The 27,203-nt window shown below is 60.5% G+C and overlaps 1 protein-coding gene across 1 annotated transcript; it reads left to right on the forward strand.

Moving 5' to 3' along the window:
• The first annotated feature begins 1,830 nt into the window (after window positions 1-1,830).
• CCN4 (cellular communication network factor 4) lies at window positions 1,831-26,533 on the forward strand. The gene is made up of 5 exons (XM_036031442.1): window positions 1,831-2,196; window positions 12,744-13,023; window positions 17,821-18,081; window positions 21,679-21,872; window positions 22,400-26,533. Exons 1-5 carry the CDS (start codon window positions 2,125-2,127, stop codon window positions 22,697-22,699), a joined length of 1,107 nt encoding a protein of 368 aa, XP_035887335.1. The 5' UTR covers window positions 1,831-2,124; the 3' UTR covers window positions 22,700-26,533.
• The last annotated feature ends 670 nt before the right edge of the window (window positions 26,534-27,203 follow it).

Raw genomic sequence — 27,203 nt, forward strand, 5'->3', positions numbered from 1 at the left:
GGGTTTTTGCGACTCCTCCAAGGTCACGCAGCGGGTAAGGGACCAGAAACGGAAGTCCGACCCCGACCTGTGCCCACAGCACTGGACCACCTGTGCGTGGGAATGTCATCAGCTCCAGTCACAACCGATGGTGAGGTGGGTGTCCTAGGGAACAGCCCGATAGGCCTGTCAGGGGCCGTGTCTGTGGGGGTTGGAGGTAATGTGGGGGCCCCTCACGAGGGGGATGAGATGACGTGCAGCCTGAAGGTCACACATGGGGAAACTGAGGCCACAGTCAGAAGCAACACACTAGGAAGAGGCAGCCCGAGGGACCTGGGAAGTCTAGGACTCCATGGAAATGAAGAGAAAGGGAAGGAAGCCGTAGCCTCCTACCTCCTACCTGCGTGAGACGCTCAGAGGTGCACAGGACTTAGGGGCCCGCCCTTGAACCTGCTCCCTGCTGCCGGCCAGCTGTGTGACCTTGGGCGAGTTCCTGCAGCTCTCGGTGCCTCGGTTTCCCCAAATAGAGAGAGGGGACCATATAAGCACCTACCTGCAAGGTACTCAGAGCAGTGCTTAACCCACAGTGAGTGCTTTATGCATCCTTGTCAAATCAACAGCCATAGCTTTGTCACCCTATGTGACAAGGACGCACACACACATAAATCGGGCGAACTCGAGGCTGCAGATCCTTGTTGTCGGGGAGGATGGGGGGCAGGCGTGGGAAGCAGGGGTGGGTGGGAGCGAGCAGGTAAATGCTACGGTCCGAGGGGGGGACCCCGTGTGGCCTTGACAATGGGCCCTGGACCCTCTGCAGCGCAGGTGAAAATGAATGGCCAAGAACGGCAGGAAGGAGTGATGCCGTGGGACGCCCTGGCCTCAGGCCTGGGGACACGAAGAATGTGGCCCCCACGCCACCCTGCACATGCCTACCGTCACCCAGGCTCTCGGGGCCCCTGCTCAGCTCCCCTCTTGCACCGACTCTTCGCTGTTTCTGTCCCTGAGAGTGGTCTCTGAAGACATCCCGTGGGCCACACGTCCATCCAGGTGCGGGGAGAAGCACACTGTGGCCCCGAGAGGACACGTGCTGGGGTGCGAAGGGACAGCTAGGGGCCCGTGGTGGCCGAGAGCAGGCCGTGACAGGGACAGGCCTGGGGACCCCACGCGGAGGCAGTGGGCAGGCTTTGGGAGGCCGTAGCCCGGAGAGGGCCACGCCTCGTGCGCTGTCCCAGGGGCCACCCTGCTGGCTCTGAGCAGCGTGGACGGGAGACAGTGCGGGGGTGGAGGGGAGGCAGGAGGCTGTCCCCGAGCCTGAAGTCCACATGGGAATGAGGGAGCTGAACGGGGTCAGAATAGGACCCATGGGAGACCCCTCACCTGTGTGGCAAGCGTCCAGCAGGGGGTGAAGTCCCACCCCCAACCCAGCAGGACGACAGCTGCCCGGGTGTGGGGAGACGGCGCCAGCCCCAAAGGGCCCGGCTCTGCAGCAGGGAAGGCAGCTCCTGCAGATCTGTAGCCACGGCTTCAGTTCGCAGCGGAGATAATGGTGCAAACTTGAGCGCAGCACTGGCTTCCTATCACTTCTAGATCTCGGCGAGAGACGACAAATGGAAACCAGAAGTGGGAGCAGCCCGGAGAAGGGAGAGCGGGCTCACGTTCCCCACTGGGAGAGCTTTCAAAGCCCCCACCGCCCTCCCGCCCACCCACCAGGGTCACCAAAGCTCCGCCTCCGCCCTGCACCCTCCCGGGGCGTCCCTGCCCCACCTGCGTGACGTGCTCCCCAGGATGACCCAGGTCCTCTGTGAGACGGTGCCGCCCAGCCCCAGCGTGAAATCGTAGCCCTGTAACTTTCCCTTTAAGACTGTCAGAGCCGGGGAGGCCGGCCAAGCCTGGGCTGGAGGTGGGGACAGAGGGAAGAAAGGGAAAAAAGAGAGAGAGAGAGGCAGGAAAAGTTTTTTTCAGAGGAAAATGCAGGGTTTGTCCCTACCCCTGACGTCAGATCTTGCTTTAATAAAACCCCCCGAGGGCTGCGGGAAGAGCCGTAGCTGGTGCTCCTGATGGGCTGGCCAGTCTCAGCCCAGCCGGCCCGAGAGGTGGCGGGTCTTCTGGGCTCTCGGTCGATGCCGTTGCCGCTGACTTCCAGGCATGAGGTGGTTCCTGCCCTGGACGCTGGCAGTAGTGACCGCAGCAGCCGCCGCGGGCAGCGCCCTGGCCACGGTGAGTCCTGCCTGGAGGGGCTCAGAGAGGGGCCCCAGCAGGGTGAGAGGGGCTGGAGGGTGGTGGGGGAGAGCGAGGCCCGGGCCAAGGAGGAGGGCCGCCTGGGGTCAGCAGATTCCAGCAGGGCCAGGAGGAAGGGGCAACACCTGAAGGCACGAAACTGGCCAGCCCCCCATGCCTCCTCTCACACCTGAAGCAGGGCTGAGAGGAAGGGGCGCTGGGAGCTGGGGGGTGGCCTCCAGACCCTACTGTGACTTTGCCAGGGTTGGCTGTGTGACCTTGAGCTAGTCCCTCGCCCTCTCTGAGCAGCATGAAGTGAACAAGTTGTTAGCAGACTTCTTGAGTCTTTGGGTTTGGAAAAAATGAGTCCCTAAGGGTTGGGTATACTACAGGAAGGGGACGTGGAAAATGCCAAGAAAAGTTGGAAAGGGAAACACCAGCTTTCAACAAAGGAGCCTCTGGAGTAAACGGTGCTCGGGCTGATTTCCCACCCCTGACCGCCGCGGCTCTGGGCTGGCGCGGACCTCCGGTTCCTGCAGCGCGCACGGCTGGGTCCCGCGCACGAGGCCCGCTGTCTCCGGGGCCTCCTCGGCTTCTCTGCCCCCCACCTCCATTCCCAGGCGCGCCAAGGGGAAGGGAGGAAGGTCTGTCCCTCCGGGAAGCCCAGGGAGCCAGACACGTGGCGGCGCAGAGGCCGTCTGCGGGGCTGGGCGTGGGCGTGCGGGGGGCGGCTGGCAGAGCCTCTGAACCCAGGATCCCTCCGCCTGGCCAGGGCCCCTCGGGAAGCCAAGGGCTGGAGGGAGGGTGGGGCGAGAGGGGCTTTCTTGCCCGCTCACACTGACGGGCGGCTTCCCTTGGGATCAATGGGCCCCATTCATGGATGAGGACACTGAGGCTCAGGAAGCAAGGAGCTTAGCCGTGGGCTCGTGGACACCGGTTCTGATTGGACCGGACCTGAGGCTGAGAGCGGATGCTGCCTGCAGGCCAGGTGCCTCGTGGGAGCTGGGTGGGGGGCTCTGTGCGGAGTATGATGAGGGCAGGGAGAGCCTGTCCGACTCGTCGTTAAATCCTCTGTGCCTTGCGCGGTGCCCGTCTTCCCACACAAAATACATTATTAACGTTTCTGCAAATGAACGAAACGGAGACAGAGCAGGTAGGGGACTTGCCCAAGGTCCCCGAATCAATCGGTGGCCAGAGTTCAAACTTAGAGCTCTCCTGCCAAACCCCACTCTGCCTTCCAGAGCTTTCCTGGTCGAGGGGAAACTGAGCACTTCCGGCAGGCCAGAAAGAGCCAAGCCAGCCCCCCTCTCCGGGCTTCTGCGGCTGGGAGGGCAGTGCGGCTGGGAGGGCAGGGGCTGGCTGGAGAAGAGGCGAGAGGCGCAGCGCAGGGAGGTCTGAGTGACATGGGGGAGGGGCAAGCCTGCCGGGTGTCTGGACGTTGGAGCCCCACGTGCCTCCGCAGAGCTGCTGGTGCTGGGGAGGAGGGGGCGCCGAGCTGCAGGCTCAGCCCAGGGGACATACACAGGACCCTGGAGCCCAGGCGGTCTGGGGCAGCAGGATAGGGGGCAGGCTCCTGGCGGGAGGGGGGTGGGGCGAGGCCCCTCTCCTCTGCGCGGCCCCTCCTCCGTGCAGGCCCCTCCGGGACCGTTTCCGGGAGCCCCACTCGACCCACCTGTTCCCCAATTCAGGAGCTCTCTGCAGAAAGCCGGGAGCTGGGCCACTTGGGGCATCGTACCACCCCCACACCCCTCCTTTGTGAGGGCCCAGGGACAAATGGCAACCAGTGCGGTGCTCACAGCCAAATCCCAGCCTCTGTTGTTCCCACCCCCCCGCCCCACCCCCACATACGCACACTGGCACGTAAAGGGGGTGCAAGGCCACGCCGGGCCCCGGTGGGATTCCAACAGAAAAAAATGATATAGACGTGCGCGTGGGAGGAGGCGCCCGTGCGGACCGCCAGGAGGGCCTGAGGAAGTGGGGCCTCGGGGGGCCTCGCCCTGTCGGAGGGAACCGCGTTATCTGAAGGGTCTGTAATCGAAGCAGGAAGCGATAAATCAGGGGGCGAGACAGGCAGCCAGCGCAGAGACGGAGCCGGTCTATTGGGGAGCGGAATGCGTGATAAAGGAGCAGGCGGGGCAGACTTGCTTTCCCCGCTCGCCGCCCCTCTCTTCCCTCTGCAGGACTCGGTGCCCACCGGGCGCCCAGAGAGGGCACTCCCGGCGGTCCTGGGCCCAGTGCTGTGTGTGAATAACCGGGACCCCCCCCTCAGCTCAGCCAGCAGCCCTTCACGAAGTGCCTCCTCCGATTCCCATGGCAGTGTTATTAAGCGGGTGCCATTGTCTTCCTTTGTAGATGCAAACCCTGGAGCTCAGAGAAGTCAAGTCATTTGCCTAAGCTCACACAGCAAATATGCAGTGGAGCCAACTTTGGGACCCAGGTCCAGCTCTTGGCCATAAGCCCCTGCCTTCAAGGTCCATGCACTTGTGCAGAGGTGACAAGCCCGTGGCCCCTGTCCCTACCAGCACTTACAGGCCAGGGAGGCTGGAGGGCGGGTGTCATCAGAGGAGAGAGGCTGGGGCAGGCTCTGCCCTGGCCGGCCGGCCGGCCGTCTTCCACAAGCCCCTCCACCACTCTGTGCCTCACTGTCCTCCCTTGCTAAGGGGGCCGCGACCCCAGCCCCCAGCTCCCTGTGGCTGGGGCGTGAACACAGGACCCCTCCAGATCAGAGCAGGGACTGGGTGCACAGATGTTGTGCTCACAGATTCCTGGGCGGACACGAGGTCTTCGGTTGGCCGTCCATACCACCTCTCCCATGTAAATGTGTGTGCATGCACGTGGCGTTTGTGTGCATGTGTGTGTGCGTGATCGCGGTGTGCATGAGTGCGTACGTGCCCACCGTGTGTGTGCGTGCCTGAGGAGGGCATGCTGGGTGTACCATGCAAGCTCCTCCTCCCCGCAGGCGCCCCCTGTAGAAAGGCGTGGGCCTGCGCGTGAGGCACGGCCCTTTTGCAGAAGAGCGAGGACGTGAACAGGAAAGTCTCCGTGCCCCTCCTGTCCGCAGTTGGGATCTGAGCGAGCATTTCACCCCCCCCCCCCAAATCCCAGCCCCACGAGTCCCCTGCTCAGAGTCACCCCGGCCACTGGGATGCGCTGCTCCGAACTCAGGGCCCTGCTGCCCGCGGCTTCTGTGGGGCGTCGGTGGGCGCTCCTCAGGGGCTGGCTCACGGCCCCACCTGGCAGGGCTCTTGGCAGGCTCGCCCTGTGTAGCGGGAACAGAACTGTCCTCCTCGGGAGGCCAGACCCTGACCTCCAGCTGGGTGGTCTCCCTGGGCTCAGGAGCAGGATGGGGGAGAGGCACCTCCCCCAGGTTTCAGAAAAGCGCTGCCCCCCTCCCCCCATACCCTGCCAGCAAAGCAGCCAAACACCAGGAGGCTGCCTTTGGCTCTGAGCAAACAGCGGGGCAGCTGGGCAGTGGGAGGGTGGCCGCCCTCACTGGGTTCCATATGGTTCAGGGCGGGGACCCGGGAGGGGCCTGGCAGTGTGCCAGCTGCAGCCCGGAGAGGAAGGAGGGGTCACGGCAGCACGGGGGACACCATGCCCATCCCTTCACAGCGCCACCAGAACTCCCTTTGCCCCTGGGACCAGGGCTTCCTGGGTCTGGGCAGTGTCCTGAGCGCTCTGTGTGCATCAACTCAAAAGCCACACGCCTGTGAGGCCGGCGGGGTCCTCACAGCTTAGATCGGCACTGAGGCTGCTGGGCATGTGACCTGTGGTGAGCCCCTAAAGGAGCTGTCAGAGCCCATACACGCCGGGTCCCTCAGACTCCTGCATGAATACAAGACTTTGAAACTCTTGTCGTAATTTTTTTTTGCTATTGACTCCATATTGAGATGATAATTTTCATACTGGGTTACACGAAATACGTCATATTTCATTAACACAAATCCCACCTGTTCCTTATTACTTTTAGGGTGGCGACTAGAAAATGTCAGATTCCATACAGGGCTCACATTACGTCTCACTAGACAGCGCTGGTCTGCAAAGACGCAGGTGTGGACCGAGGAATTACGGTAGGCGGGGAGGAAAACCAGCGAGTTCCGGTCCCAGCTCCTGCGCGTACCAGCTGCGCGTCCTCGGACGAGCCCCGCCTTTCTGGGCCAGTGAGCATGCCTGGAAAGGGTGTGATGTCAGTACTCGTGTCTCGGGGGTCCTGGGGGGATTACAGAATGGAGGGCGGGTAAGACACACAACAGTGGCTCCTTCTGGTCCAGCAGCAGGGGCCGGGGGTCCCCAGCTTGGGCGGAAACCCCGACGGCAGATGAGTGCCAGCTGCCAACGGACAGGCATCTGGAGAGACCCGGCTCAGTGTCCGGCGGGCAGGAAGGGGGGCGGGCTGATTGGTGGGTTGTGCCGGGCTCAGTGCTGGGGACGTGGGGTCTTCTGAAGCTCCAGGGTTTCCACATCCTGGCCAGCTTCCCTGCACATTTAAAGGGAGCCGGTGACCACTTTTGGTTTGTCGTGTAGGAGAAATAGTGATGGTGCTGATGGTGCTGATGGTGATGCCGGTGGTACTAACAATGATGGTGCTGATGGTAGTGATGGTGACAATGGTGATGCTGGTGGTACTAGTGATGGTGCTGATGGTAGTGATGACGACTTACAGGGGAGACTCGTGTCTTACAACCCTGAGTGAGGGCCCCTGTCGCTGACCGTGGCCTTCATAGCCCATATAACTTCTCCATGACCTCTAACAGCCCTGTTCCAGGCCCACCTTCCCCTGTCTCCGGAGATGTGGTGATAAATGGCTGGCTCGGCCCCTACCGTGGCGGGAGGCTCGCACATTGGAGATGGGTTTTTGCACTAGCAGAGGGGAGTGTGTTGAGAATACCAGAGGCCTGTGGGAGGAAAATACCAATTCCGGGGCCCTGAGCTTTAACACCTGGGGAGCAGTACATGTTAAGGGGTGCCTCGGAGATTTCTATGCACACGTGACTTAAACAACCACTGCATCTGATGGACTCCAGTCTCTCCCTTAGCCTTGACGTTCTGTTAATTGGCCAACTCCCTCCTGCCCCCCTTCTGGGACTCTCCCCGAGAGAAGGGGGCGGAGGAGGAGGGAGGCAGAATCGGAGGAGGAGAAGGACCCAGGCCTCTCAGATGTGAATAATGGACATTCCAGGGGATGCGATAAAATCTGCCCCCGCCCGTCCCAGGGCCCCCAGGCTGGAGGCAGGTCCAGGCTGGGGCCGGCTGTGGGTCTGCTGAGCTTTGGTGTGGGGGTGTGAGTGGGGGCGTGCGTGGGGGGAGGTGAGAGACGATGAGGGCCCCCGCCCAACGGAGGGAAAGGGAGGGCCCCCACCCCTGCGGAATCCCTGAGTGCACGCATGGAGGGAAGGGACCCGTGCTATGAGCCAGCCCTGGGCTGGGAGCCGGAAGGAGTGGGGAGGGGGTCTGGAGCCGGGAATCTCTGGAGAGAGCAGGGACTCACACCCCCACCTTTGGCGCAGGGCCCAGCCCGGAGACCAGGAGAAGGAGCGCCTTGCGGGCACCTGAAGGGCAGCCCAGCCCGGACCCAGGTCTCCATCCCTAGGGGCTCCCTCCTGGGAGGTGCTCAGAAAAGGGGCGTCCGCCCTCTCACACGGAGGCTGCCCCAGTCAGTCGCACCAGCAACAGGGGAACAAAGTGGTGGAACGGGTGGGGAGGGTGAGCAGGTCACGTCCACAGCCCCTGGCCCCCCGCCCGGGGCCACATTCTCCCACGCCCCCCTCCCCCCCTTCTCTGCAGGGAGGAGTGAACACAAACCACTTCCAGACCCTGCGGCCCCTTCCCACAGCCCCCAGCCCAGCCCGGCACAGCTCAGGCCATTTCTGTCTCAACCCTGCCCCCTCGTGGAGAATTTGGGTGCGGCCTCCCCAACGCCAACAAACCAGTGCTGGCACCTGCCCCGTTGGTTCACCGAGAGCTGGCCCAGCGCTGGGCACAGAAGAGGCCAGAAAGAGCAACTCGTCCCTAAACAGCCCCCTGGCATTTTAGGCTCCCGTATCCTTTTCTGGGGACCCTCGGGAGCTTGGGCTCAGTTCCACACAACCCTCAACACCCCGTGTTGTCTTACTTTGTGTCTCTGTGTTCTGTGAGGGGCCAGGTCTTCTTCATCCGAGCTGCAGCCACATAGGAGATGCTTAGTGCAGGGGAGCGATGGGTGGGCGGGCGGAGGAATGAATGATTGTATGAATGAATGAATGAATGAATGAGGACTGCAGCGATGACACCTGGATCACAAACAAGGGCTTGGAGGGATGTGTGGGTCGTGGACCATTTCCCAGCTCTGAGGCCTCACGGTTGCTTAGGCTCTTTAAGCCTCAGTTTCCCTATCTGTGAAATGGGGATAATTCTAGTGACTTCTGCCTGGGCTGCTGGTACACACTGTCCTCATTCCCATTTTACAGAGGAGGAGGTGGGAGCTCAGAGCAGGGAGAGTGGGCACAGGCGACAGAGCTAGGAGGGCAGGGGGCTTGGGAGGGGGGGGTTCCCCTCGCTGCAGAAGTCACGCCCTTTGCGCTTCACCCCACGGACTCATTCACTGACGAGCCGCGCTCTCCCGCCAGAGGACGGGCCCATCTCCCTCACCCAAGGGGACATTTCAGGGCCCCCGCGGGGCCCACCCACCACGGCCAGCCTCGCACTCCCTGCTCCCAGGCCCACAGTCAGGTGCTTTTGTGAAAATGAGGCAAAACTGACGCTTCAAAGTCAAATCAGAGACTGACCTGTTCCCAGGTCCGTTATCAGAGAGCCGGCAAAGACCAGCAGGTCCAGTTAAACCTTTAAACGCCGCCTCACAAGGCGCCCGCAGCTCTCCCCACAGCGGCTTCGCTCTGTCCCTCCCCAGCTGCCCTGCGCCGAGTTCATCCAGCGGGTACGCTCGCTCTTAACCCGCCTCCGGAGTCCCTCCTCGTCCAGACGGTTCAGTGTCTGACCCGGTCCAGTCCGTTCTGCTGCTGTAACAAAGTGCCGCCGGCCGGGGGCCGATAAACATCCGAAATCTGTCTCCCACGGTTCTAGAGTCTGGAAGCCCGAGATCCAGGTGCCGGTGCCGGCGTGGTCACAGGCTCCCGTCCTGGCTCCTCGCAGGCATCTTCCACCGTCTGCCCAGGGTGGGAGGGGTGAGGGCAGGGGGCTCCACCCTCCTGACCTACCCCCCCCACGCCCGCCCTAGGCCCCGCCTCCTAGCCCCGCCCCTTTCAGAGATCAGTGCGCAAACTGGGGAGAAGCACAAACTTCAGACCTCGGCAGGCACCACGCTCCTTTCTCTTTCCATTTTTAAGTCACTTGAACCAAACAGCAAGGGCAAAGCACATCCCGTTCAGTGAACTGCGCCCGGCGGGCCCGCTGCCGAGCGGTGGGCAGCCTGGGACGGCACACACAGAGTGGCTGGCATGTGTTCTGTGCCGACTGGTGTGCGGACCGCCGTGAGAAACCCAGGCCGGGGCGGTGGCACTCGAGTCACGGGTTAACAGAGGAAGCTGGTCCAGAGTCCCCACGCTTTCCCTCCCCTGCCCAGCACCCAGGGGGCGGTTCCCATCCTGCAAGAATCACCGGAAGTCCAGGTCAGAACACAGATTCGGGGCCCGGCCTAGCAGAACGGAAGCCGCATAGTCAACACAGGGGCCGGGAGTCTGCATTTCAACAAGGTCCCCCGGCCTTTGCTGGGGCTTCTCACCCTCGGGTGCACCCTGAGCCCCTGGAAAAACCTCAGTGCGGGGCTCCTGCCCAGCCCACCTAAGTCAGGGTGTCTGGGGGTGCAGGGGGAGGGGCAGTGTTTAGGCATGGGTGTCTGTTAAAGATTCCAGGTGCTTCCAACGGAGTTCTGTTTGAGCAGGGGCTGGGATGTTGGGAGAGGCCGCTGCAGAGGGCGGGGTGTGGGACAAGAGGGCGGGGCTGGTGTGTTCAGGGCTGAGCCTGCGGAACCCAGCAGGGACAGGCCTTGGCTGGGGAGCACCAGGCACCCCGCCCTGCCAGGACGCGTCCTGGCGTTGCCACCTCCTTCCTGTCTTCCCTGTAAACACAGTGGCATTTGCAGAGACTTGGATGTGACCGCCTGCAGTTTGGAGGGGCCCGAGACTGGGGTTCACTCTCTCGGGCCTTCCCGGGACAGTGCTCTCTCTGCCTCTGCCTCCGCCTCGTGGCCCTCTCCACGTCAGCTGTGAGATGAAAACAGTGCAGGCCCCTATGGCACTGAGCTGGCCACGGTCAGTCTCTCCATCTGTGCAATGGGCACAGACGGCCCCGGTCGGGCAGCTGGCTGTGGATGAAAGCACCGCCGTCGGGGCCGTCTGGGGAGGTTCTGGCTTCCTGCCTGCTGCCGCCGGGCCTGGGGAAGCTGGGACAGGGTCTAACTCAAAGAAGGCAGGGGGCTGGTGAGAGCTTCAGGGGGCCCCAAGGGCGCTGGCACCTTGCCTATGGCTGCTGGTGACACAGCTCCCTCCGAATCTTCCTGTGTCACCACCTACCTGCGTGAGCCTCTGTGCTTCATGGGTTTGGCCCATAAAACAAGAACAGGTTTATTGCTTTGGGTTGAAAACAGAGAATCACAAGCGATACATTCTCATGGTCACCGGAGCAAGGGCCATGGGAGAGAGCGTGAGCTCGGCGGCCACGTGATTCTGCGCTGGCACCGCAGGTTGGGGCACGGGAGGCCCTAGAGCAGCCCAATCGGGTGGCAGAGGTCAGGGTGACATGGTGTGGTGACCTGCAGAGCTTCAGCTCTGACACGAGGCTGTAGATGTTTCGTCAGGCCCAACAGGGGGCTCTGAGTGACCAGCGACACCCACCCCAAAGGGCCCCAGACTGTTCATGCTAGGTCAACACAAGTACGCGCTCCAACAGCGCCCCCTGCCGCCCACAGTGGGGACGAGCCTACAGCAGGGCCGATGGCAGCTGTGCGGATGGCTGGCCTCCAGGTGTGGCAGGGCCAGCGAGCTGGGAGGGGGTCTGGGTTGCTTCTCAAGTGGGTCAGTGCACACACCTTCTGGGTGCCTCTTTGTTCTTGGGCTGACATGCTTCTCCTGCTCCTTTGAGGATGAAAAAGGAGAGTCTGTATTTTTTTAAAAGATTTTATTTATTTATTTTTAGAGAGAGAAGGGAGGGAGATAGAGAAAGAGAGAGAAACATCAATGTGTTGTTGCTGGGGGTCATGGCCTGCAACTCAGGAATGTACCTTGGCTGGGAATCGAACCTGCGACACTTCGGTTCGCAGCCTGCACTCAATCCACTGAGCTATGCCAGCCAGGGGAGAGTCCATATTTTTATGAGAGTGGTCCAGGTGCCAGGGCAAAGGGCCAGTGGAAATGCAGTGCCATCCCGCATGTGAGAGAGAGTGTGCACGTGACTCTGGGAGGTCTTAGACCACTAGATGGCGCCAGCAGCAAGGGCCTGGCACAGAGGACCCAGAGTCCCTGCCGGGGGCCTCTCTGCCCCTTCCTTCCCAGGATCTTTAACTTGGTGTGGAGACAGCAAGCTGGACAGTGACCGTGTGGAGACGGGTCCCACCAGGTCACAGCTCACCCAGCTCACCTCGCAGTGCCCAGGCCCCGGGTGTTTGGGGGACACTCTGTGGACAGGGGGTGGGGAGGGGCAGTCGTACTCTGGAGTGCCTGCCACACGCCAGCTCCCGCAGGAGTGCATCCGCGCACACCGTGACCCTCGGCCCCCCAGCGGCTTCTGGGGGGCATCCCTGTGACCGCGTCACAGATGCGGGTGCTGGGGCTCCGAACTGTTAGGAAGCTCGTCCAGGGCCCACCGAGAGGGCCACTTCTGTCACCGGCCTCACGCTCTCCTCTTGGGTGGAGAATAAGGGTCTGCTGGCTGTCCCCCGGAAGGCTGGCCGCAGCCCCCCACTCTCTGTGTGCAGGCGATTCTCCTGGGCCCGGGTTTCCCCTCGTGTAAAGGGGGGGTCTGGGTGGTGGTCCAGGGAGGGGGCGCGAAGGTGACTGGGCCCCAGAGGCAGAGGCAGCTTGAAGCCCCTGTGCACGCTGTCCTTTCCTGGTGCTCCGAGGGGAAACTAATAGTAACAATTAATGACAGCAGTAGCGGTAGTAACAAGTCAGCCGGCTGAGCCCAGGTGTCGAATCTGAGTCTGGGGGCTCCCTGTGAGCTCCGGGGGACCTTCTGTGGAGGAAACGGGGCCTCGGCCCCCACACCTGTCGCACGAGGCTGACTCACCGACCCCCGGGGGAGGGAGGGGGGAGGAGGGAGGAGGGAGGACACAGCCATGGGGCTTCGGTGGCCGGAGTTCTGATGCAGAGCCCAGCCCACCGCCCACCAGCAGGGGGCTTCAGGCCACTGGCTTCACGCCCCTGAACTCTGGGCTCTCGGCCTTATTTCCTTTATTGAGGAGAAAGAAGGACCATCAAACGCATGTAGGAGAAGTATAACATTATGTAAGGCTTCTGAACACCATGAAGGCGGGGAGACGTTGGCAGGCGCCTTGGGTGCTGACCCCGGCCTAGCAGCCCCTCTTCACCTCTGCCATCCCCCCCCCTGCCCCGCAGGCCCCGTCTCCAGCCCCCACGGCCATGGCCTTCACCCCGGCGCCCCCGGAGGACACGTCGTCACGCCCCCAATTCTGCAAGTGGCCGTGCGAGTGCCCGCCGTCCCCACCCCGCTGCCCGCTGGGGGTCAGCCTCGTCACCGACGGCTGCGAGTGCTGTAAGGTGTGCGCCCAGCAGCTGGGGGACAACTGCACGGAGGCCGCCACCTGCGACCCCCACCGGGGCCTCTACTGCGACTACAGCGGGGACCGCCCGAGGTACGCAATAGGAGTGTGTGCACGTAAGTAAGTGACACCTTCCCTCCCTTCTGGCCACGCCCCCCGCCCCCACCCCTGCATCCCCAGCTCTGGCCCAGGGCCCCTCACCAGGAGACCTGGAGCCTTCCTCCTGCTCTGCAGGAGGTGCCCCCCCCACAACTCCCCTGTCCATCATTCGAGGCGGGAGGCTGGGCCCTACCAGATGAGGGGAGATGCCTATGTTCCTCTTGCCTCCGGAACCCGGCGTCCTGCTCTCTGTCCTCAGACCTGGAGGCGCATCCATGGCAGACACCAGGGGGAAAGGGGCTGCCAGGAAGGGCTCAGCCCGGTTGCATTCCCTTAGTGGTAGGGCCCCTCGCTGGATGCCTCTGGCCTCCCAGGGCCTCTAGGACCCTGCCGAGCCCCAGCTGGCTGAGCGATGCTGTAAGCTGAAATAACGCACGCTTGAAAAATTCCGTAGTCCTGAAAGAACAAAAGCCAGCAGCCCACAATCCTTTCTTCCTGCCTCCCACCCCTGTTCAGTTGCTGCAGGCACTGAACTTTCCAGCCCTTTCTTCTGGCGTGTAGGTATAACATAACACATGTCAGTTGTTGTGTCCTGATGGGCTTAAAATGTCTAGCAACGATCCTATGTGATCGCTAGTGGACTAATGACTCAGCTCCTCAGTACCACCAGACACCTCCCCGCCCTCCAAAGTTGTCCTATTTTTGTTTACACGGACGGTCATCCCCACTTGTGCTGTTATGTGTGTGTGAGTGTTTAGTGCAGCAGGAGACAGTGTGCTCATCTGAACTTCCTTTCCGATGGAGCCTTTGTGTTTTTCCTGGAGAGTTTCTATTTGCCTTTGCTTTTTCCTCCTCTGGGTCTTTATAATCTCCTCATGTACAGGGGGGCTGCTGGTCATTGTTGTCTGTTTTCCCTTCGAGGGCTGCATCACATCCCTTGTTGTTCCCAAAGACCTCCTTTCTGGGGCTTGCTGGTCCCTTGCCTCTGTCTGACCGGCGCTCCTCTGCCCTGAGTCACCTAAGTGTTTACCCAGGAAGCGTGACCCAGCACGGTGCAGAGAGGCAACTGGGCGTCGGGACGCGGCAGCCCAGCCTCTGAAAAGCCCCGCAGAGCCTCGTAAACCCAGGAGCCTCTGTTTTCCTTTAGTGATGAATCAAGCCGTCACCGTAACTCGGACTCTGTACACACCCTGTTTCACAGTTGCACACAGTGTAGTCTCTCGTCCTCAGCTAACCCACCGTGCCTCCTGGGAGGGGTCGTGGATGAGTTATGGACATAATTCCAAGGCAGGCAGTGCTCTCTGGCCCTCGGGGTTGACCTGTGAGCACTCTCTGCTCTCTCACCATTGGAGCACGCTTCCACTGTCATAGCGAGTCGTCCGTCTTCAGCTCTACTGGGGACCCCCTGTGACACTCTACCCTTCTTCTGTTACTCCTGGTATTCAGGCTCCTCACTCGCCCCCCAGGGACGTGAGTCCAAACAGGGCTTACAGCACCACCTGCCAAGAATCTCCCCACATGCTGGTTAAAAGTGTTACTCCTGAGCCCACCGTACCTCCAGGAGTGGGGATGGAAGCCAAACCTTTAATGAGCCTCCTGGTGATCCTTGGCCATGTTCAAGTGCGAACTGACATACGCAGCCCCCCTTTGTCTGCAGGGTGCGTTCCAGGGCCCCCGGTGGAGGCCTGAAACAGCAGATAGTGCCGAACCCTATACGTACTGTGCTGTCCTGTATTTGCACCCCTACGGGAAAGCTGAATTTCTGCATTAGACTCAGAAAGAAGTCAGCAATAACAGCTGGTAGTGACTAGAGCGACCGTAGCTGTGCTCTGTATGTAAGGAACGTTGAGTGTGTGAGGTGTTACGAAGTGAAGGCAGGGTGATGTGCACACGGGCCCTGCAACCCCGTGAGAGCTGATCTCACCCCCAAGCCAGCTGCGCAGTGACGGAGGGACAGGGCGTCCACAGTGTGGGCACGCTGGACAAAGGGCGGCTCGTCTTCCAAGGAGATGGAGCAGGAGGGCCTGGGATTTTACCACATTATTCAGAATAGCCCATGATTTAAAACTTCTGAGTTGTTTATTTCTGGAATATTGTCTGACACGGTCGATCACGGGTGACAGAAACCGTGGGGAACGAAGCTGTGGATGAGGGGCGGGGTGCCACTGTTAGAACCAGTCCCACGCTCGCTCCCCAAACCCAGTGAGGATTCTGGACTCAGCCTCCTGGCTCTCGAATCCCCTCCCGGCAGAGGAGACGGTCTCATCACCTCCTTCCCCTTCCACAGCTGTTCTTCAAGGTCGCTGGAAAGGTCACTCAGTTCACCGTGATTACACCAATCTCTAAAGCTATATTGACATACTACCATGTGCCGGGCACCACGCCTTTGTAGATGTTCGCTCATGGACTCAGAGACCGTGCAGGCCCGAACCGCCTGCCTGCCTGCCCCTCCCCAGCGGGGCCCTGGAAACTGCCCTCCTGCCCCAGCCCACCCACCTGTGTCTCAGGCCCTGCTTCACCCCTGCAGCCTCCTAGTACCCGCTCGCCACGTGCCTCCCTGTGCCTCCTTCCGTTCCTTCGGAAGGAGGCCTGTGGTCTGCAGGAGCGCCTCACAGGGTTCCGCTCCCCAGGGACGCCCTGCTTGCCTGGGTTTGCAGACACTGGACTAAATAAAGTTAAAAGGTGTTACAGCACTTCTCAGAGGTTTTGAATGTTTATGTCCGCTGCCCAGTTCCCAAAGGGCAGCCATCGTAAGAAGCCTTTTCTTTTCAAGCTTGTTTGCACAGTGGACTCTTCTGTCCAGGTCGATTGTGCCCCGCCCACCCACCCCACCACACACACACACTCACAGATACACACATCTTGTGCTTACGTGTGTGCCTGCACACACACACACACACACACAACTTGCTGGCGTGCTACTGAATGTCTTCCTAGAAACGCCGCCGTAGAGTGTGAGCCTGTGAGACCCTCGTCAGGAAAGAAGAGGCCGGGGCCTGGCGGTGGCAGAGAGGAAGACGCCGCGGGCAAGGCCAGAGGGGAGAGAGAAGGAAGAATTCTTCGCCCAACGGTCCACTCAACCGAAGGATGGTCCCCAGACCGGCCAAACCTGTCCTTGGAGCGGTGCCTGTAACTAGTTCAGCACAGGGCGGGCCATTAAAAGTGAGCCCTTGCAACACTGGGTCATAAAACCCAGAGGGAGACCGGTGGGGACTCTGGCGAAACGGCGAGTGCAGGCCTTGGCTAGAGAGGCGGCTGGTCCTGGGCACCAGCCACGGTGGCCCGGCAGAGATGCGAGCCTGGTCTTGGCCACTGTGCTCAGTTTTCAAGAAAATCCAGATTTGGGTATAATTTGTACATGTTGGCAACACATTAAAAAACATTTTTTTAAAAATGCTCTCTGAGCCAAACTAAATGCTTCTGTGGGCAGAGAGCAGCCTCTGAATTCTCCTCTTCGGCTATTTCTGTTGCACAAACACCACTCTGCCGTCTTTGCCGCCGGGGCAGGCCCGGGGCAGTGTGGTCTGCCGGAGGACCATAAACTTGACGGGCAGACAGATTTGGGGTTTCAATCCTGGCTCCGGCGCTTGCCGGCTACGTGACCTTGGGCTCGTCGCTGGAGGAGCTCCATCAAACCAGCCGCATGGGGTTGCTGAAAGTCAGCGAGGGAAGGCGCTCAAGCCTCACACGGGATCGGCTGCTGTGTGTGTGCACCGTTGCGTTGCTGCACTTTAATGCCCCCTCGGCGACACCCCCTCAGCCCTGACCGAGGTCATCCTCAGAGGCGGCAGGCCCAGGTCCAGGCTCGGACACCCCGGCGTGGAGAGTGAGGGAGGAGAAAACCCGCCTGGTATAGTCCTCGGGGCTGGACAACTTGAGTTCGCATCCCGCCACCATAACTAAGTAGGGCCGGTGACTTGGGGCCAGCCGGTTAGCCTTTTAAGGGTCCCTTTCCCAGGAAAAAGTGACAAGTATGCCTATCTCTTCAGGGGTTTGAGGTGTCAAGGGATCCACAGGAGCAGCTCCCCCCGGCTCCCATCCATCCATCCATCTGTGCATCCATCCAGCTGTCCATCCATCCACAGATGCCTTCGTGCAGGGACACAATGACGGGGTTCCAATGAGGCCCGACCCACTGTCCCTGCTCCCGTGTAGCTGACGGTCCTCTGGGGGTGTCATTGAGGGGAGTGATGGCCCGATGGCAGAGCAGGGTAACCTGAGTCCCTGGAAGTCCTTCAGTAGAGGGAAGACCGCCAGGCCACGCCCGGACCTGCACGTCGGAGACGAGATAGGAGGCGGCAAAGGAGACTGGCCCAGCCTCACTGACGCTGGCCCTCCCATCAGTCAGCATGTGTGGCTTGGGTCTGCGTTGTTTACCACTGAACCTCCAGCGCCTGGAACACCCTATCAATGTGCAGGGAGTGAATGGAATCTTTGTTTCAAAGTGTTCTGGTTGGTTTTCCATGTCTGCCCCACTCAGAACCATGCCCCGAGTGATATTTGTCAGCACCAGGCTTTGTGCCTTGGGCTCAGGGCAGGCCGGGGGGCTGGCCGCCTGGGTCTGCAGCCCCGTGACGCTAGATCCTCCTACACTGGCGCCAGGTGTCACTCAATGGGAGCCACAGCTGCAGCTCGTAAGGAACTCCCGCGCTCCCTCTGCTCAAGCCCCACCCACTCCCCCTCGCCGTCAGGTCCCTGCCCTTGCCGACTCCCCCTCCCCCGTGGCGGGGCATTCCCAGGTTGGGTGAGGTCCACGGTGGAGGGCTGCCCTGGCCGGGGGCACCGGGCCTGACCCGGCCATGCTGTGTTCGCAGAGCTGGTCGGCGTGGGCTGCGTCCTGGACGGGGTGCGCTACAACAACGGCCAGTCCTTCCAGCCCAACTGCAAGTTCAACTGCACGTGTGTGGACGGCGCGGTGGGCTGCACACCGCTGTGCCTCCGAGTGCGCCCCCCGCGCCTCTGGTGCCACCACCCACGGCGGGTCAGCCTGCCCGGCCGCTGCTGTGAGCAGTGGGTGTGCGACGATGAGGCCAGGAGGCTGCGCAAGACAGCACCACGCCACACGGGAGCCCTAGGTGGGTGCTGCGCGTGGGCCCGGGAGGGCTGGCCCTGGGGGCGGGGGGCGGACCGTCCTGGGGCTCTGACTGCCCGCCTGTGGTTGACCGCAAAGCCCACAGTCCAGTTCCCAGCCCCCCCACTCGCTAGCTGAGTGACCCTGGGAGAGAGTCACATCTCCTCTGGCCTGTTTCCCCCGTGGGCAAGTTGGAAATGGCACCCTCTGCCCCGCCTGTCGTGCGGGGTCCTCTGAGCGTAAAGTGAGGAAGGGCTTTGCACGGAACAAAGCCAGGCGCGTGTGATCCGTCACGATCCTACTTAACAGACTGGGTGGGGGGTACGGAGGTGGAGGAGGGGTGAGTGCACGGTGGGTACCTTTCACCGTGGAAGGCGGGAGCAGGTGAGGCTTCAGCCAGGTGAGCCAGGTGACAGGGAGGCCTGCCAAGGGAGGCCGGGGACAGGCCTGTGTGTATTGGAGCCCAGCCAAGGCCAGACACGCAGCGGGTACCTCTTGGTGTTTGTCACACGGATGGATGGGTGGCTGGACGGACGGATGGATAGACGAATGAATGGGTGGATGAATAAAACATGAATGGATGGATGGACAAATGGATGGATGGATGGACAAATGAATGGGTGGATGGATGAAACATGAGGGCATGGATGGACAGATGGATGGATGGACAGATGGACAGATAGACAAATGAATGTGTAGATGGATGAAATGTGAGTGGATGGGTGGACGGATGGATGGATAGACAAGTGAATGGGTGGATGAATGAAACATGAGTGGATGGATGGGCAAATGGACAGATAGACAGATGAATGGGTAGATAAATAAAACATGAGTAGATGGATGGACAAATGGATGGATGGATGGATGGATGAATGGACAGATGGATGGGTGGATGGATGAAACATGAGTGAATGGATGGACAAATGGATGGACCGATGGATAGATGGATGGGCCAATGGAGACATGAACTCGGGCAGAGGAAGTAGAGGTGGCAAAGGAGGGGCAGGTACCAGGACACCGTGTGAGACTGCAGGTCCCAGTGTGGTGGAGGGAGCTGCAGAGGGTGGCCCCTGGGACCGGTCTTGACCTAGGGTGCAGCCCAGAGAAGGAGTGCATCTGGGGAGGAGAAGGGCACCCTTGTGAGAGACAGGTGGAGTCTGGGGCTGGGCTCCCTGCCTGTGGGGCGGCCCAAAGGGGCACCCTGGGGGGGCAGCATGCAGGAGGGAGACAGGCAGAGGGAGCTCCGGGGACCATCCCACCAGAGCAGCCGATGCTGGTGGGACGGCGTAGGGACACGGGGTGTCCAGTGCGACGGAGGGGCCTTGGTCAGAGGCCCAGGGGCTGACATTTGAGGGGTGGACAGTACAAGAGGGGGCGAGGGGGAGACAGAGAGAGGGGGCAGGAGGAAAACCAGGAGCATCTGGGGACACGGCAGATGGCCGATGACACTTCTAGAAGGAACAAGTCTGTCCGGCCAGTGGGCGCGAAGCAGGGAAGACACGGGCACGGAGTCTGCGCACTGAGGTCGCTGGCGATGCTTCTAGACGCGAGATGCGGGAGCTTGCTCGGGGGTCCTGCGGAGGAGGCTCCTGCCTGCGTCCGGACGCCGTTCGGACCAGATGACTCTCCGTGAGGGGCAGCTGCCCTGTGCACTGCGGGAGGCGCGCAGCGTCCCCCGCCCCGGCCACGCAAACAGGCACGACCAGAGCCCCCTGGAGACGTCACTTGTGACCTGGGCGACAGAGTGGCCCTCAGCAGAACCTCCGGGGCCGCCCCGGGACGCTGCCATTTTCTGTGGGGACAGAGGAAAAAGCTGAGAAAGTCAAATCCGAGAGGCAGGTTGGAAACAGGAAGACATCTTGCAGGAGCCAAGTGAAGGGAGTGTCTCAGAACAGAACCCACTGGCGGGTAGGGGGGCAGAGGGCGCACCTGGGTGGGTCTGGCCGGACCAGGAAGGTCGGATGTCCCCCCACCCCCACCCCCTGCCTTGGTTCAGGCTGGGGCCACCTCTCTGGGTGGAGCTTGGGGGACCCCCAGCCGCATGAAAGAGGGGACAGGAAAAGCGTGTCCCCAGCAGCAGGGCAGCTGCAGTCCCAGCAGGGCCCCGCTGGCAGAGCCACAGAGGGTCACCGGGGGGAGCGGCAGCGGCTGTCTGCCCGTTGTGTGTGGCCAGGTGACCCCATTCTGACCGAACGCAGGCAGAGCCGTGTGGGTGACCCAGAAACCAAAGCCCTTCTTTTATCCTCCCAGGCAAATCCCTCCCCTGCCGCCGGCCCCCCTCCCTCCACCCTGACAGCCCACGCACGCACATAGCCTGCAGCCCGGCCAGACCAGCCCTCCTCTGTCCCGGAGAACTCTCCTTCCTCCCTCTGCCTCCCACACCTCCCCTCCCCCCTTCTCTCCCTCCTCCATCCCCTCGTTTTCTCCTCTGTGTTCCCTGCACACCTGTTAGCCTGGGGGGTCTGGGTGTGGGCTATGGAGTCTCCCCTTTCTCCTCCTCCTCCTCATCCTAATGGATGTCTTCCCTTTCCGACTCTGTCTCCCCTCCGCCCCCCAATTTGTATCACCTTTCTCTCCCGGACCCTTTCTCCCTCTCCCTCTCCCCTCCCTCTCCCCCCCTCCTCCCTCCCCTCTCCCTTCCCTCTCCCCTCCCTCTCTCTACCCCGCCCCACACTCTCTCTCCATCTGTCTTCCTCCCCTTCCCTCTGCCTGTTCCTTTCTCTCTTCTCTTCCCAGCCTGAGACCAGCTTCCTCCTCGGGTCTAACTCTTGTGCACCTCGTTCCTTCTTCCTGTGGGACCACCCCTGTGTCTCCCTGGCTTTCCACCGCCTCCACCCCTGGTTCCCTCCACCTTCCATCTCTCCGAGAACCAGTGAGTACTCACCACTCTCTAGATGCTGGGATGTAAATATTAACAGCACCATCCGAGAGTTGGTGTTTGCTGGCCGGTGACTGAGAAACCACGCGAGCCCATGTTTACTGAGGGCTTACTAAGGGCTGGGGACAGCTGGTAGCTGTCACATGTGTGCACCGACCTTTTCCAGCCCTGGGAGGCAGAGGCCCCCGCCCAGCCCCCTGGCAGGTGGCTGTGTTCGAGTCGACTGCACGCTGTTTGACGCTGAAGCCCGTGTGCCCCGTGACCACTGTGCCCTCGGCATCACCCAGATGAAATGCTGGGTCCTAGGGTGTGGCCACCTACCTTTGGCCTTCCCCCAAATAAACTTAACCTCGCAGGGGCAGGACCAGTGTCTCATGGCCTCTCATGCCCAGCACCAAGCAGATGACCATGACATAGTGTCCAGAGTCCTTTTACTGCCACACCAGCCCCACAAGGCAGACGCGATGGTCCCAATGAGGGGACAGAGGCCAGACAGAGTTGTCTAGGATCCCACGAGCAGGATTTGAACTCAGGTCTTCCCCCCCAGAGAAGTGGAAGGGACTCAGAACAAGCCCTTCTCTCCCTGGGGACCCACGACCAGATAGAAGCCAGCTCGCCATCTCTCTCCCGCTGAGTGTCAGGGATCTCGTGCGCAGGGTGGGGGTGGGGGCATTGGAGGGGACAGAGCTGGGGACTCACGGGGAACCTGGTCCCCCCTGGCAGTGGCTGAGGGTGAGCTGGAGCCCTGGCACAGGAACTGCGTGGCCCACGTGAGCCCCTGGAGCCCCTGTTCCACCAGCTGCGGCCTGGGCATCTCCACGCGGGTCTCCAACGCCAACGCCCACTGCCGGCCCGAGCAGGAGAGCCGCCTCTGCAACCTGCGGCCCTGTGACGTGGACATCCGTCCCCTCATCAAGGTGAGTCCACCTCCCCGGGGGGTGGGGGCGGGGGGGGGGGGTCTGGGACCTCACAGAAAAGCGTGGCTTTGAGCCCGACTCTTCAGCTTTCCCGTGGGGCCCTTGTGGAATGGGAATAAGTAAGCCCACCTCCCAACAGTCACGGGGGTCACGTGTGTGTCACCAGGTTGGAGCGTGGTGCGTTTCACTCAACACTACGAAGGCATCCTGTGTTGGTGAAACTGAGACAAAGGGCAGGGCAGCAGCTGGGCAGAAATGGAGGAAAGGAGGGAAATTGCAGAGTGAGAGGCAGGACCCGAGGGAGCAAAGCCAGCTCCGTCTGCTGAGGCCCTCAGCTGACTCCTGTGCAGCGCAGCTGGGCCGTGCGGTGTCGTGGGGGGGGGCCCTCCCAGCCTGAAGATGCTGCGGGTCTCTAAGGAAGGTGGAGGGCTCCCATATGGCCGGGGAGGAGGGGCAGGTGAGGGCGCAGGGGGAAGAAGGTCATGGTTTGTCCTCCAAGCATCCCAACTGACGCCTCTTTCCCGCAGGAAGGGAAGAAGTGTCTGGCCGTGCACCAGCCAGAGGTGCCCATGAACTTCACCCTCGCCGGCTGCGTCAGCACACGTGTCTACCGGCCCAAGTACTGCGGGGTCTGCACGGACAACAGGTGCTGCATCCCCTACAAGTCCAAGACCATCAGCGTCTCCTTCCAGTGCCCCGACGGGCCTGGCTTCTCCCGCCAGGTGCTCTGGATTAACGCCTGCTTCTGCAACCTGACCTGTCGGAACCCCAACGACATCTTTGCTGATTTGGACTTCTACCCCGACTTCGCAGAGATCGCCAACTAGGCGGGCACCCAACACAGCGCTCGGGCCCGGCCCAGTGCTGGCAAAGCAGCCAGTCCCCGGGGCCCCCCCATTGAGCCTGCTCTCATCCACTTCCCATTCATTTCTAATGACCCTGACCCAGACCTGAGACCCCTTTCCTGCCTCTGACCACCCAGATGACACACCGTGCTGCTGCTCAGGCCCAGACTGCGCACTCCGTCCTTGCCCGCGTTCCGCACACGCTCCGGAGGAGGTGCCTGTCTCCGCCTGTCGTGGACAAGACCGTGGAGGCCTGATCCGGCCTGTGCAAGACACGGGGTGGGGGTGGGGGGGTCCTCCTGAGTCCCGAGGGGCCGGATCAGCTGGACATTGAGTGTCACTGATTCCCTCTCGAGATGCCAACCACAAGACTCCTCGGGTCCATTCAGAGGGTGGGTGGGCTCACGTTCAATGGGACAGCCTACTACTGGGGCCCCGCCGAGAGGCGCCGTGACACACAGTGCTGACTCAGAGCACAGCGCACCGAAGCACCACCTCTGGTTCCAGAGGTCTGTGTGCCACAGGGCCACCCAGCACTCGCCATGTGAGGTGAATGGTTGTTTGGCTTCGATTTCTCATGACACACCGTGTCTATTCATCCGGGCATCATTGAGGCACTGAGTTTCCCTCCGTCCCTGCGCTGAGAAGGGTGCATGGGTTTGTTCTGGTTGGAAATGCCACTTGATAAAGTTCGTTCTTGTTCGTGGGACAGTCCCCAGTCACCACTGCAGGGCAGGGCGAGGGCAGTCGGCTTTCAGAAGGAGCGAGGACCCTGCTGCTGTCCACCGGGACACCAGGGGTTGGCCAGACTCCTCAAATCCAGACCCTCGCCCAGCTTGGGGGCTCACGGGAGTCGGCAGGGCCCCTGGGATGGCCTGTCTGACCCCTGAGAGTGGGGTCCTGAGGCATTTTTCTGCACTTACGGAGCCTCAGCCGCAATCTAGGCCAGAGCCTCCCAAAATGACTCAGAGCCCCAGCTGGGTGGGGGTCAAACCAAGCCGTGGGGCCCGTCTGCACCGGCCTGGGTGGCAGGGGTCATGGGGCCCAAGATACAACATCTCCTTCCACTGCAGTGGCCCCTTTTATAGACTGGGGCCTGCTGACCCAAACACCCCAGTTCTGGAGTAAAGATAGCAGGCTCCTAGTTGTGTAGGAACAGAAACCTACTTAGCAGGGAGTGAAAGCCAGAGGAAGGGGTTGGCGCTAACAAGAAGAGAAGGTTCTCGCTAGTGTGGATGAGGCGAGCATTTATTGTATTAGTACAATGTAAGTGCTCACTGTTCCTGTTCTTTCATGCAGCACCATCCACGTGCCCTGTTCGCACTGCTTTCCGTGCACCAGCTCGTGGACACTTCGGGGTCATGTTGAAAAGTGCCCACTCTCGTTTCTGTTCTCACAAATGTGAACTGGGGGGCTCAGCAAGGTGGGGGAATTGGGCCAAGGTCACCCACCGGGTAAGAGGGGGAGTCAGGATTCCAATGCAAGCTGGGCGGCTGACTCCTCAAGCCGTCGTTTTTCCTGATATTCAGAGCTTGCAAACGTGCCTGAGCAGGGAAGCAGGTTAAAGTCAGTGACTTCTTCGCTCGTCTTTGCTGCCTCTCTAGGCCCAGCTACAAGAATCTGATGACGTTCAGAGCAAGCAGGTGCCTGGGTGTCCAATCACATATGGGGTGGGGTGGGGGGACCGAAATCCGTGGGTCCCCATAGATCGTCCCCTCCTTCCCGTCAGGGCCCGTGCTCACCGGGCACCTGGACACGGGTTCGTTCGCCCACGCTGCATGCTGGACAGCGTGCAGTAAGGGAGTTCTGTGCAGTGTGCAGAGGGGCCCCCCTGGACAGGAACAGAGAACCACACCGTGTCCTCCATCCTGCAGCCTCCCGAACGCTCGGCCCGATGCAAGGCATGCCGTGGGTTCCACGACTGAAGGAGACTGGGGGTGTGACCTCCTGCGTTCATTCAGAAGCTCCCTTCTTGCCTAGGTGTGCGACCAGCTCATTTTTGTCAGCTGGGTCTCACTTTACATGCCATAGGAAAAGAGGCACTGAGTAGTTCAAGAACCATGTCTTTTACTGGAAAAAAAAATTCTATGGGACGAGAACTTTCCCCAGGAGTAATCTCTCCTGTGAGCCCGTGGGGCCGCTGGGCTTTTCTAAGGATGAAACCACCAGCCATCTGCGAATGACAGGGACCAGATGACAGCCAGTCCCCTTTGGAGCTCAGCAGAAACCCGAGAGCCAGGTTCTCGCTGAATCGACAGCCCAACCTGGGAAACGAAGCATGATCTTCCAGGACCTTGGAAAACCTGGTTGGAGGAGCTGGGGATCACACTGGGAATGGGCGGGAAGGGCTCGGGGGCAGGGTTGGAATGCTCCAGTTACTGTTTTGAGAAATGGACCCGCCCTCTGCGGGACCACGTTGGGAAGGTCTCGGGTCCACGTGGGGCCAGTAGGAAAGCAGCAGGAAGTAGCCTGCAGTGGTGCGACCTACTTCCACACAAGAATAACAATCACAACAGCAGACATGCCCCTTTATTGACTGATTACTTGGTGCTAAGTACTCTGCTAAGGTTTTATGATTTTACTGGTTATCACAGCAGTTTGAGTAAGTTTTTCTTCCCCACTTTATAAATGGACAATCTGAGACTCAAAAGAGACCGAGAAATCTGCCCTCAAACAGCGGAAACCGCAGTTCATTCTGCTCTGCCTTGCCCTTGGAGGGGAGACTCCAGACAGAGGGTAAATGACCCCTGTCGGAGGGTCACAGCGGCAAAGGAGATCAAGTTCATCAGACACGTGATCCCTCCAGCCCCTGTAACTCCGTGTTCTAGGCCAAGGGAAAGGTAGACTAAAGGTCAGTGAGCCTCTGATGAAGGAATTCCTGTTGGTGCCTGGAGTGAACTGCTCTGCTGCGTTTAGATGCGGGAGGGGGCGGGAGACCTGAATTCGCCAAATCCCTCATTCTTGCTAAACCTGATCATAAGCAAGCATTTGCGGAATGCTTCCTGCATGCCAGGCCTGTGCCAGGTGCTTTACCGCCATATCTTATTGAAGATAAGGCGTCATTATCATATCCCCATTGTAGCGATAAGGCAGCTGAGGTTCACAGGCGTTCAGCCCTTGCTCAAGGTCTCACCAGCTGCTGAGCTCCAGGCCACGGCTGCAAACCAAGGTCAGTCTGTTGTCTGAGCCACCCCTCCTGACGCTAAGCCCGGTTCGCTGGCCGCCCCAGACCACAAGGTACCAGAGAGGCTTTGCCAATAAGAGCTGCAGTTTTAACTCAGCTGAGTCAGAGAGCGACCACAGGAAAGAGACTCAGATGGCATCAGTGTCTACAGTCCCACGAGCAGTGTGCCGTGTCTGTACAGGGATTGCGGGGAAGCAACGTGGCCCGTGACTGTTGTGTTGAATTAGGTCATTGCTTTTGAAGGGCTTAGCTGGACCCAAAGTAACCCCAATGCTAGCCCTGCACAGCTGGGACTCCCGGGTGGTCAGCATCGGTCATTTGTGTGCCTCCGCACACATACGTGTGTGTCTGTATATATGTATGATTACATCTATTTTCAAACTGTGACTTAATATTTAAGTATTCCTCCAGCCGTTTCTGCGACTAAAAAAGCGCATACCAAAAAAACCGTCTTGGAATTTCCCAGTGGAGGGGAGATGGCCCTTGGGCCATCTGTCCTGACTTACTGCATTCCTCATCCCGCTCCTGAGCCCTGTTGTGTAAACATGTTTGTTCAATGTGAAGCATCTTCATCGCTCAGATTCCCTGTTTATAGCTTTTCTCCTTAAAGCAATAAATCACCAGCAAAGTGACTGCCTGGATGTGGTGGGTTCTCTTGTTTGTTCAGTCGTTATGAGGCGCTGACGAAGCACGGAGCGCATTCAGTAAACGTGCAGATGGTGAAAATGAGGTCCCAGCTGTTTTACAGTGGTGAAAATAGCTAAAAGTTCGGGGGTGCACTTAGCAGCAGGAACGCCAGCATTCAGAAGAGACCAGCACTACAGAGGTGCCCAGGCTGGAAGACAGCATGCCTAAACATAAAAATGGAAATCTGAGCTTTTATTCCTTTGCTCAGTCACTCACTCAGCGATCCGGTGCTTTTCTGCGCCTCCGTCTAGACTGGGGTACTTCGCGGTCAGGGCCTGTGACCGTGCCCTCTGAGCTGAGCACAGCCCCGGCCCCTGTCGGGAACCAGGCGAGCCGTCGGAGGGAGAGGCGGATGGACCAAGCGGCTGCCCCCAGCTGCCTTCGGAACCGAGGGGGCTGAGAAGGAGTGGGAAGGGGGCCCATGACACGACCAACACAGCTCTGACTTGGGGAGTCCAATGGCGCTTATGTGCTTGGTCTCTTCCCGGAGCCCCTCATGCCCCTCATCTGAACTGCAGTTCCCTCCGTGGCGGAGCGTAGGACATGGCGGTGCCCTGCTTGTGGTGGTGAAGACGGACGACGATCGAATGCCTGCTGTGTGCGGAGGTCCAGACC

Source organism: Phyllostomus discolor, chromosome 7 (assembly GCF_004126475.2).
Source record: "Phyllostomus discolor isolate MPI-MPIP mPhyDis1 chromosome 7, mPhyDis1.pri.v3, whole genome shotgun sequence".
In the NCBI taxonomy this organism is placed as follows: domain Eukaryota; kingdom Metazoa; phylum Chordata; class Mammalia; order Chiroptera; family Phyllostomidae; genus Phyllostomus; species Phyllostomus discolor.